General features: G+C 47.4%; 1 protein-coding gene across 2 annotated transcripts in view; it reads right to left on the bottom strand.

Moving 5' to 3' along the window:
• Positions 1 to 4,630: 4,630 nt before the first annotated feature.
• Positions 4,631 to 12,096, bottom strand: part of TMEM132B (transmembrane protein 132B) — a 228,180-nt gene continuing 220,714 nt past the window's right edge. For both annotated transcript variants that reach the window (XM_040444097.1, XM_040444098.1), the window contains 2 exons: positions 10,874 to 11,065; positions 4,631 to 10,020 (listed from right to left, as the gene is read on the bottom strand). In XM_040444097.1, the coding sequence (XP_040300031.1) occupies positions 8,872 to 10,020; positions 10,874 to 11,065 (1,341 nt within the window). In that variant the 3' untranslated portion in view covers positions 4,631 to 8,871. The remainder of the gene's footprint in view (positions 10,021 to 10,873; positions 11,066 to 12,096) is intronic.

Below are 12,096 nucleotides of genomic sequence, written 5' to 3'. Positions count from 1 at the left end.
GCCACAATGAACAGTGATCGTGCTCCCTGCCCTCCCTCCCCACACCCTCACTTTCTACCCCTGACTGCCTTCCTAGTGCACACGGACAGGAACATTACCCACTCACAACCTGTACAATCCAAATGCACATTCTGACTCCTGCTGAAAAGGGCCACCGGAAAGCTCCTAAGTCAAAGACAGTTGGAACATGTTAGTAGGTTAAGAAAAATTAGAAGTATAAGCTCCCCTGTACGGTTTATGAAAAAATAATGCTATTAGAGTGTCAACTTCAATGCTATCCATTATGAATCTTGCAGAGTTAAGACAAGGATATCTGGATACACAACATTCAAGTTCATGCGAAGTATTTTTAGGGCAAGCACCATGAAAAAAAAAACTTAGAATACAAAAATATCCACTTTCAACACCCCGACCCCTAATGACCTGTGGCACCAAGCAGGATTCTCCTTCCCACGCAGGTCAGTCCAATCCACCCTGGAAACTCACCTGGTGTTTCTTCGCGCAGATTGAGCTCGCCCCAAAGTGGCTTCCAATGTCTTGGTGACGCTGCCTTCTTGAGTTCTGTTCTCATATAAAGGAAGATCAAGGCACAGAACAGGTGCAACGTGTTGCCCGGCCATTCTCTCTTTATAGCTGTTGCCTTTTGCAGGAAGGAAAGGGAGTTTTGTAGAGACCTCTGTACGTCTAGAGTAGTGCTGATCACGCCCCTGGTTACGAAGCTGTCACAGACTCCTCAAACTATCACAGTGAACTGGGAGCACTGGTGTTGGCCCACGGTTGTCACACACCCTGAGGTAGCCAGTCTGACACTAGGCACTTGCTTTGCTAAAGCTGCTTTTTGACACAGACTTAGCCCGGCCGACTTTAATTCAGGCAACCTAGCCCTTGAAGCCAACTGTCTGTAGAGGGCATGGGTGTGGTGTGATGGGGTCCCTTTCTTAAACTTTGCAGAGCGGTGGAAACCCAAGGTATGGAAATGTTTTAGCGGTTCTGGAGTTAAATGCAACACATCCCAAGACTATGAATATGAACTGGAATTTTTGATGCCTAAGTTAGTTTTCCTGGGGCTCAGCTTAGTGTAAGTAGAGCTCACTTTCCCCTGGCTTACAGAGACACATCTTAGTAAAGTTTTTTCTTTCATTAAAATTGACCTTTGTAAGCTTTAAGGAAATATGGGCTTTTCTTGGCTTTCTCCAGGAACTGAATTCGCATGTCTTAACTACAGAAACTCACAGACCTTCTTAATGGAGCTATTTCTTTTTTTTTTTTTCTAACATTTTTTTAATGTTTATTTTTGAGAGAGAGAGAAAGAGACAGAGCACGAGTGAGGGAGGGGCAGAGAGAGAGAGAGAGGGAGACAGAATCCGAAGCAGGCTCCAGGCTCTGAGCTGTCAGCCCAGACCATGATGTGGGGCTCAAACCCATGAACCGGGAGACCATGACCTGAGCTAAAGTTGGACGTTTAACTGACTGAGCCACCCAGGCACACCAACGGAGCTATTTCAACACGCACTTTAGAATACTTCCCCCAGGGCACAGAGCAAGCCTCTTTCCCTTGGAATCTTGCTCTCATATTTAAATAGGGCATTCTTTTCTCTAATTCTCAAGGTCATGGCCAACAGCCATCCTCAAGACCCTGAAGACACAGCTAGCTGCCTCTATGCCAGACCTAACGTCTTCTTAATACCCTCTCCTTTGAACACCTATTTGAAGATGAGGTAATTTCCTGGAACCTACCAATTGATTGTTTTACTATAACAAGGAATCATCCAACACGTTTTATTTCTTCATTTTCAAAATGTTTGGAAGTGCCTTTACAGATATGTTAAATATACTGAGAAACATATACAACAGATCATACTGAAAACCGTAATATGAGAAAGACATTATACAACCAAAAAAGTATATAGAAGCACAATGTTATCACAGCATGCTCTGTTTATAATATTGGGCGTGTCCCAGGCAAGAAGAACCCAGCTCAGAAAGATAGAAAGTAGGGGATAACACCTTTTTTTATTCAAATGCCAGACAAAATATCCCCGCTGTTGCCCGGAAGCCACCCGGAAGTGAGCTGTGTGGGTCTGGCCACTCACTGCGCTCTGCGGCCCAGATCAGATCCTCCTGCCTGAGAAGGGTCTGGAATTGGGCAACTGACAGGTAGTTGTGAGCAAACAGCATGCTCTTTAGACACATGTTGTAGGTAAGCAGCATTGTAAGAATTGTTTGCCACAGGGAGACAGACATGATCTCCCCACCCCCCGCAAGACCACAGATCTGCTGTATGATCCCCACTGTCATTCACATTTGTCTTACAGCCAACTGGGGTGATCACTTATTCCTTCATTCTCTACTCCACTCCTGACCTTCATCGTTTTGGCATTTGTTTCAACCCACGATGATGCCTAGAACATCAACTGTCATGGAGGGGGGGGGGGGGCTGGGCAACAGATTTGTTCCTGGAATCTGCATTGAATTTTTAATTGGTGTTCAAAATAAGGCTCCCAGTGGACGACAGCTATGGGAAAAGTCACCCACTCGGTGGTCTGTGCCAAGAGGAAGCACTTTGGTCTCTCCCTTTTGGCGAGTCTTGGCATCTTTGGGGATGTGAACTGGCAGTGGTAAGCAAGTTACTGCACCAGACCAACTGAGACAGTCAAAGGTCCCACACAAGTTTACAAATGTGCCAGCAGAAATGCACAGCTAGAAGAGCGGGCTACAGTGGTGAGTACTTGGAAGGGTGTGCTTACCAGTGCCTGATGGGTGCCCCATGTCAGCCTAAAATATCTATGGGATTACAGTATGTTTGCCCTATGTGGGAATGTACCCAGATAAAACAGAGATCCTACAGTGGTTATGACAAAGAAAAAAAAAAAAAAGGCACACTCTCCAAGGAAGCATCTCTAAGTGAAGAAACTACATTATACAGGCAGTGTCTACACTGGCATCGGTGTTATTTAGCAAGTCAGATTCCTACAAAGGAGGTAATCATAAAGTAGCAGATTATTTCAGCTCCAACCTTATAATGGTGCATGCTCTTTGGCCAAAGGAAGAAAAAAAAAGAAGGGTCAGGTCAACAGTGATTTAATCCATCCTAGAGAAGTAATATTTTCAAATAGAGCAGTCAGTATCACATGGACCCCGAATTCCAAAGCAACATCCATCTCTCTGTTTGTAAAGTGCTTGTCCCAACGGGCAGTGGTAGATGCATAAAAAGACCACCTGTCTCTTGGCTTCTCCAGGTTCTAAAGAGATTTCAACCCCCAAGATAAAATTAAATGGTTTCATCTTCAACAACTGACTGAGGGCAAGAATTAAAGCCAAAGAAATCATGAAGGCATCTCATGGAACTTAAAGATTGTCCAGTTTGGACGGCGTGATCACTTTCTTGGCCTGGGTGGGGAGGGCCATTGTCCTATTGGACTTGAACTGTTATTTCCCATCTGGAAAGTGACAGTGTCCTGCTCACCTTGAGTCATAGAAGTGTCTATAAACACTAACTCTGGTTACAATGCTTCTGCACTTTCTTGTACTTTTTCACATTTCTAAAAGCAAACAGCTTTCTAGAACCAATCTAAATTGTGTCAAACCATAAAGAAATTAGGCATTCAGGAGTCCAATACCTCCAAAACTTGAAACGCAGCGTTTGCATTTTGCACACGCTCAAAAGTCCCTTTATGAACCTCATTTCAAGCTCCTTTTTCTTTTTTCCTTCTCTTTTAGAAGCCAACTGTACTAACTGTATGCATGCACTTTGGGACCAGGGGAGAGCCTGCGGGGTCCGTGGCTCCGTCCTCCCATGTTCCAAGGATGAGGTCTAGGAGGAGGGGGTCGGTGAGAAGCATTTGCCCTGAACGTGGAAAACCCTCCACACCTGGGAGAGCACCTGGGCGCATCGGATGCCTGCTACTCCACAGATTCGATTTCACAAGCCAACCCCATGTGTATACCCAGTGCCTCAAAATGATGTCTGCAGAGCCCATTTAGAGGGCATTTATCGTGACGTGTCAAGTTACTGCCAGAGTGTATCCCCTCCTCCTGAATGCAAGGGACGACATTTGCCAAAATACCAAACATGATGCTGGCAGCATCGGGAAGGACACACATGCCAACTGAGGAACTTCGGGGGCTCGGCAATGCCTGGCCAGCAGTCAGCTGAAATGCTTATGTCGACCTCCCAAGCAGGAGCCTGACAGTCTTGTGTTTTTCTTATGTCTCTAGAGCTCTGCCCGTTCTGGACCCTCAGCACCCAGCCCCAAACACATACACACAAGGGAGCCACTGACAAGGGAAGACCAGAAGGGAGACTGAGGTCAGGGGCCACTGCGTCCTGCACGTCAGCACTGACTCCAAGATGGCGTGGCCCTCGACAGGGACGTGAGCGCCACAAGCCCACCTTCTAAGATATCCCGGAATAAGTGTCCCCCAGCTGGGAAAACAAATGAGAAGCTTTCCAAAGGTAAAAGCTGTTTGCAACTTTTAAGAAACATTTTCTTTTGGTTTCCATTTATTGCTGTGTCAAATGTATTAAAAATCTCTGGCTAAGAAGAAAAAATATATATGAGAAGAGTGAATTCATACAGAGGCTGAAATTGAAGAGGGAATATGTGCATAAAATAAGGAAACAACCGAAGAATGTTTAAGTGTTTATTTTCACGTTAAAAATGATGAGTTACCCTGTGGTTAGAATATACCTTTATGCTGGAAAATGTAGTCACTTTTATCTGAAGTATTTTCAGGAAAAAAAAAAAAAGAGGAAAAAAAATCCAGAAGTAATGAAGAGTAAGATCAAAATCTTCTAGCAAATTCCACCCGTGATGCCACCATGAGCTATGCCCTCTCCAGGCAGCGGTCCTAACCAGCGCCCCGCGGGAGGTTAGGCCCGGTGTTTTCCCCACCATCGGTTTGGATATTTTTGAGCGGGGATGTCTGTACATTTAAAAGCTACGGATTGCATGCTTTTATTATAAAATGTATTTATTCCTGCGCACTTCTCAGCACCCCAGGGAACTGCCTCTGTTACATACAAAAATATCTGCTTTCCGTATCTTAGCATAGCCTTTCCACCACCCATCCCGTCCCTTCCTTCACATAACAGGTGATACTCGGTACATCACACACGTATACTGTTGACGGAGGAGACGGCTAGTGAGTTTATAAACCATCTGTCGTGTCATTTACAGAGACGAGCATGAAGGATTGAAGCCGTTTGTGAGATGATTCGAGTAGAAAACACAATGGTCCTGGTGATATGGAGGAAGCAGGTGCAACCACTCTGTGTGGTCGTTGAAGGGGGACTGCTTAGTTCTCTGACAGAGCCTTGGCTGGTCCCAACACCCCACCATGGGAAGACGCCTTTCTAAAAGGGGGAGAAGAGGGTGCAAACAACAAAATGCACAAAGGCAGACTTCCTAAAACTTAAAAATCAGCGAAGTACAAGGTACCTGTCTACGGATGTGGCAATGGTACAGAAATTAATCCGTGTTTTCCCTGCATTAACGTTCATACACAGAAACGTTCTGCCTGGAGTTTAAGTCTGGGAGCTTACCCTGGCCAGGGCACAACACAAAACAGTTAGGAAGTCAGTTAGTCCTCTGCTGGCACGTGCAGAGTGTCCCGAGGTTTGCTGGGTGGCGCCCTTCAGGGAAACTTGACGTGTCTTCTGGCTTTCCCTCCGATGCAACCCCGTGTGCTCACACCGTGCTTCTGTCTTGCGGCAGCCGCTCCTCAATCCCTGGGTGTGGCGTGGAGAGCAGCACATCTGGCCGCTGGGAACACTGGTCTCACCCTCCCCCGTTCTAGGTGGCCCGGTCCTCGAGGGTGCCTGGGCCGCCCTCCCTGTGACCCGCGAAGTTCCCAGCCTGTGTCCCAAGGCTTGCTGGTGTCCGCCTCGGGGGTCGGAGGGAGGTCTAAGCATTCGCTTCTTGGGGAGAGGAAGGGACTTTATCAATGCTGTTCTGTTCAGGTTATTACACCGATCAGTTGGATATGTCAGCTATAAAAACCTGGAAAATCCAGGCACATGCAGGTCCCCAGGGAACTGTATTTCAAGGTTTCATGATTTAGGTCTGTTCCCCATCTAAGTTTAGATATGTAGAGGCATAGTTCCTATTCATTTTAAATGATCTATTGGAAATCAGGAAGGTATAATCCACGGCTGCTGGTCAGCGGGAGATATTTAGAACAAAAAGAACTTCACTGAAATCCCGGATAGCGGAATGATGCCCGTGGCAAATCGGGGGACCGCGGACCATGCTGGTTCCTGCTACACACTGTTCTCTCTGGCTCTTCACTACCAACACACTCATGTACGTATGTATGTGTGCGTGCGTGTGAGCGTGTGCTGTGTGGTAAGAGGGACCCCTCGTCCATGACCTTCCATTCGACTTTCACGTTGAACTGAATTTGAACGGAAACGGACAAAGGAGACTGTGCAGAGAGCCTGGCTCACCCACGGGAGGCATCTTCAGGACCGCGGACAGCTCCCGACTCCTGAGAACTCTGACGCGTTCTATGTTCTAGTGCCACAGAGTTTGCGCTCTGCCCACATCAAAACGCTCAGACCCCAGGGAACGCTCTGATTTGCAAGCTTGTCAGTGACGCTAATCATGGCAATGGTAACGTCCTCCTTCCTTTCCAGATCACCCCGCTGCCAGAGCCTCACTGCACCAGTGGGGGCAGCCTGCTGTGTGAGAATGTGCGGGAGGCTCCCTATACCGGCTGAATGTCCTCCGTTTCAGACATGAAATCCCCATTATTTTGGGGATTTTGCTGAAGATCCAAAGGGAGAGAAAATTGAGAACGTCTTACAGAAGGAGTGGGGCTCATTTCGACAGCTATGCTGCATTAGCGTGTGAACTTCCTTTTGGCCTCCCCGGCTAGCTCTGAGCCACCTCCCCTGCCTCGAACCCCTGGTGACAGTCTCCCCGGGCTCCCTGAGGTGCCCTTCCTGCCAGACGTCAGCCATCTCTTTGCAAACTCCCTCTGAAGCCAACGCCTGGGTCTCCTGGCTTCGTTCACCCACCGAGTTGAAAGATTTTTTTGCAACTTTACCAGCTTCACTCCTCCACCCCCAACTTAAACACAAGATCAACTGAACACTGGCCTCTCAATATCAGGTCCACATCCCTGGTAACGTATGCACGGTTTACAAACCCACCGCAGTGCTGTGGGCAGGAGGGACAGGTCAGAGGAGGCTGGGCTGTCCTGCCCCCACGCACGGAACGCTTCCCAACAACAACCGAACGCCTCTCGTTCTATAACAGCTTGCTCAGCAGTCATGAGGAGTCAAGAAACCGCTTCCCCGCGCCTTTGCTGCCCTGGACTTTAAATTTCTATTTCCTAGGGACGTAAGTGGCACCAGAAAGCTCGGAATTGGTGGCCTAGTGCACTGTCCGTCTTCACCTCTATCCCATCTCAGTAGAATGTTCTTGTGAGTGTGAGAAGTTCTAATCTAACCTGAAATTCTTGCTTTGCTTGAAGCCGTTCATGCAATTCCTTGAAAAATATTTTTGTATTTAAAAATTATGCAGGGGGCCATGCTTTTTTTTTTTTCCTATTGCCACTTCGACTTTCCAATAGCTATGGTTTTTTCAGCATAACCGCTTAAACTCTTGAACGGCCGTTTATTTTATGCTGTTTGGGGGCAAACCCATTGCTTTTCTCCATCAGAGCACACCCTGTATAGGTTTTATCTCTGCCAGAGTCGCGACTGATGGGTTTTGGGGGGTAAGGGTTGGGGGGTCATTGTACGGAAGGATTTCTACATATTGCTAAGTGGAGACATCACTCTACTTTCAAATTGTTGTGGTGGTTGTTCCAGTAAAATGGAAGTTTAATCTGAATGCATTTCCCATGCAATTTCCTTTCTGTGTATATTAGTTTAAGATTTTGATTTCCATTTGGATAACACATTGCGTTGACCAGAAAGCACCAGTATAAAGACAAACTATTTCAGGGTCTTTTCTAAAGCCCTCAGAAATGCACTCCAGGGATTCCCCGTGAATCTTCCACAGGCAGAAGATAAAAAATAAATGTGGTTGACAAGTGTTCACCAAAGTTTTTAAGCTTCATATAGAAAACTGTAAAGAGATGGCCCTCCCTCACAGTATATTAATATTTTGTGTAAAACCCCATGTCCCCAGTCCTGATACAAGGAAGCTTCACAACAAAGAGAAGGAAGGACATTGTGAGGATAAGTTTCTCAGATATGGCCCCTTAGGTAAGGAGTGTGGAAAACTGGAGGACACCTGACGTCCTGCACGGACGCGGCAAACGTCAGCGACTCAAACTCATGTGTAACTCAAACATCTCAGAGAGAAGACCACAACTGCTTTTCTTCATGTTTCAAAAAGAATTCCAGAGGCCAAAGGAAACCAGGTGCAGGTGCAAATGTATATAAAAATAACGAGCAGCGCTCATAACAAATAAGGGCGGCTACATTCGGCATCTTTCGCGTACGTCCAATCTCGGGCCAAGGGTAAGGAGTGTCCACTGTGCTTTAAAAGTTCTAGGAATAGAAAAATCAACACCCAAGCCTTTTCTAAATCCACACGGCCGTTTGTCGCGAGATGACTAACAACGTCTGTGGGGTCAGGTTTGTTGTATTTGAACTGAGCTAGTATCAGGCTGCAGATACTACTGTTGTCTTAGAACTTCTCCAGGATCTATGTGTGGCCGCTTTAGAGACATTTCCCGGCTTATCACCCAGCTGCTGTAGCTCTCCGGGCCTCTGACACCTGCTCAGAAAGGGATCCCTCCCAGACCTCCACAAGTTAACCTTTGTTAAATCACCCCCTATTGCTGAACAAACTCACTGCTCCACCGTTCAAAAAACAGAAGGCATAAAGGTGAATACAAACGTAAGAAAGGAGTTCACATCTGGTCTTGCAGCCTTTCCATATAGTCTCTAAGGTCCCGGGGGCCCCCCAGCCCGGTGTCCTGACAGACCCACTTGATGTTATCCTCACTGTCAAACAGGATGGAGTTGGTGTATGGGCCACCGTCCTCCGGGAGGATGGTGGTGTAGGAAGTAAACTTGACTCTCTTCCTCTTTGGGCCCGATGGGTTTATAGGCTCACTTTTAATGTCTTTGTCATAGACATAGTCAGAGGGTCTGAGTAGTTGACTATGGAAAGTCTTCTGGGAGCCGCCGTTGAGAAGGAAGTTCCTCTCCTCGAACTGCAGCCCCCTGTCTATCATGGTTGTGCACTCCTCCGACGGGAGGGTGATGTCCACGGGGTTTTCCAGAAGTTCTACTTCATTCCCAAGCCAGACCCAGTCATGGGAATGGGGGATGTTGCCTTGTTCGCTCACAGCGAACCTTTTGTGTCTGTATTTCCAAGCAAATGCCACACAGTTGATTAAGAAGACCAAAATGGCCAAGCAGAAGACACAGAGCAGAGCGTACATGCCGATCTCCAAGTCAGTTAACCCCCTTGAGGTCACTGTAAGGTCACTGGGATTATTGGGTTCTGGTAACTTCCCTTGAGTGGGGAAGCTTGTGAAGGAGTCTGGACCACCACTCTTGAGCAACTTCTTATCCTTTCCTTCCAGGGGGTACTGTGGGGTTGTGCTTTTGTTGCTACGTTCCTCTTGGCCAACAGAGGCGCCATGTTGGAACCACTCCTGAACCGCTCTCTCCTGGTTTCCTTCACGCTGTATGGAATTACTGAAGTGGTCTTTGTATTCCCGACTGATGCCCTCGATATCGTTGGTGCCTCCTAGGTGCTCATCAACATTTGGTTCAAATTTGACCTTGACGTTTCCTTTACCCACGGCAAGAACACTCTTCCTCTTGGTCTTCTGACAGGGTTCGCTAATCATCATCTCTAATTTAATCAAGGGACCTTGCCCTTCACCCTGTGCAACCACAACCGGCCATTTGGACTGAAGGTTTGCCTGGACAGACACCACCATTTCATCCAACGAGGACACAGTAACTGAAAAATCCTTGGGATCATAAATGTCTAATGGTGTCACCGAACCATCACTGAACAAAATCCAAGAACTGACTATTGCTTCCTAAGAAAAATGAAACCAAAGCATTATGTTATAATCAGGTTCCTTCAAATTGCAAACATAAATACGACTTCCTATATAATATCATTTAAATATACGGATGGAGAAAAATAAACTTCTATGGTTTAAATCTTGAACTGTTCCTGGCATGCCTTGAACTGACATCAATAACATACTACTGCTCCACTGATATGCGAAGCAAATAATATACTTTAATGAATGCATTAAGGTGCATATTAATTTATTGCATGCCGCACAACAGAAGTTGACTTTGACCTTTCTAAAAAACATTTCGAAAGATCAGGCAATTTATCTGAATCAAGATCAGGTGCAACTAATCAGGCTACTGCTCCAGATAATACCGCTTCGAACATTCTTTATTAGGAAGCCAGTGCTGATGAAGCGAAACACGCACTGGGTAAGGAGCCTGGGGAAAGATGCCTTATGGGAAGGAGCTCACCGGAAAGGCACAGCACCCTGGTGTCTTTATAAACACTCGTTATGAGTTTAAAGATGGAGGAGAGCTTCAGAGTTGGCAATGACTGTAAACGGTAGCGATTTGGGGCCCATCAGCCACGCGTGTTCAAGCAGCTGACGTGGAATTTCCAAGTATCAAAACCACCTGCTTTGGCAAATGGAAAAACCTGTGATCATGGTTGACGTATAAAACCATGAATGAGGAAAACGTATCTAAGTCGCTGGTATTTTTCTCGAAAAAAGGCAGGGCCATCTGGATAAGAAGCAGGAAGGAGCTTCACGGACCGCCCATCCTAGCTTCAACTGATGCCCTCTGCAGATGCGCGGGGGAGGGAAGTGGTCTCAAACGACCGGGGACAAAAGGACTCTGGGATCCCACCTGCTGCGGGGCTCGGAGAACGTCCTGGGCAGCCACCATCGAGACGATGGCTCTTTTGTCCGTTCTGTGAGGCTTCAGGGCAAGAGACAAGCCAGCCACCAGCTGCACGCCCAGGTCGGCGATGGTGACGCGGTCATCCAGGACGATCACCGTCTTTTCGGCCAGGATGGAGTCAGAGAGCGGGGAGAGGACCTTCAAAGGAAGCGACCAAGCTCCAGTGTGTGCTCCACTCAGTGGTTTTAAACTCCTAACTGACCTTTTCCATCAGCGCGTTCCCTCAGTTGTCTGCCAAGTGAGTGCGCTTGGAGAACTCTGTAGGGAAGGGTTATGCTATGGTCCAGTGACACTCGCCAACTGGAGGAGTTTGACAAACATCATGTTGGTCCATTTCCTTGCCTTTGACTCCTGCCGTGACAACCACAGTGTATTTTCTGAGAAGAGCTCAATTTCACATAGAGACAAGAGCTCAAAGTTGCCCACCCTGGGACCAGGCACTCAAAGAGCAACGGTTTCCCAACAACTAATATTTAGATGTGAAAATGGCGGAATGGGCCATCTTCTCCTGCTCACATCCTTCCAGTGGGCACTTAGCTGTGCACTATGGGACAACAGTGACCGTGGTGTGGGCCACTGTGTCACCCCTGGAGAGACCACGTAAGCCAAGTGGAGGAGGGACTGTTAACGTACTGAGAAGTCACTCCTTCTAATTTACCATCTAGTCTGCAACCAGTGGTGCTTAGCAAATGGACAGGAACATCCAGCAGGCAGAATTTCCAGAACTGCCCCCCTCCCCACCGCCCCGAAGATGTCCTCACTAAATTCTCAAACCTGGGAATGTGATGAGAAATCACTTCTCATGATTATGTTGGCATTTCTACGGCAGGTGCACCTTCAGACAGGGAGCTCATCCTGGATTATCCGGGGGGGCGGGGTGTAATGAACATCACAGAGGTTCAAAGTGTGAGAAGGATTTGACCCAGCTATTACTGCTGATGGAGGGGCCACATGAGACATGACGTGGGTGGCCCCTCTGGGAGCAGTGAGTGGCCCCTGTTAACAGTCCACGAGGAAACAGACTTCTCAGTCCCACACCCGTGAGGGACTGCATTCTGCTAACAAGGTGAATGAGCTGGGAAGCAAATCCTTCCCAAAGCCCCCAGAGAAGCCCAGCCTGGCCATGACCTTCACCGCAGCCTTGTGATAGCCTCAGCAGAGAACCCAGC

The sequence above is a fragment of the Herpailurus yagouaroundi genome, unplaced genomic scaffold, assembly GCF_014898765.1.
Source record: "Herpailurus yagouaroundi ecotype Mexico unplaced genomic scaffold, PumYag 191, whole genome shotgun sequence".
Lineage (NCBI taxonomy): Eukaryota > Metazoa > Chordata > Mammalia > Carnivora > Felidae > Herpailurus > Herpailurus yagouaroundi.
Note: the sequence above shows the minus strand (reverse complement) of the source record. Positions and strands in the feature narration are given on the sequence as shown.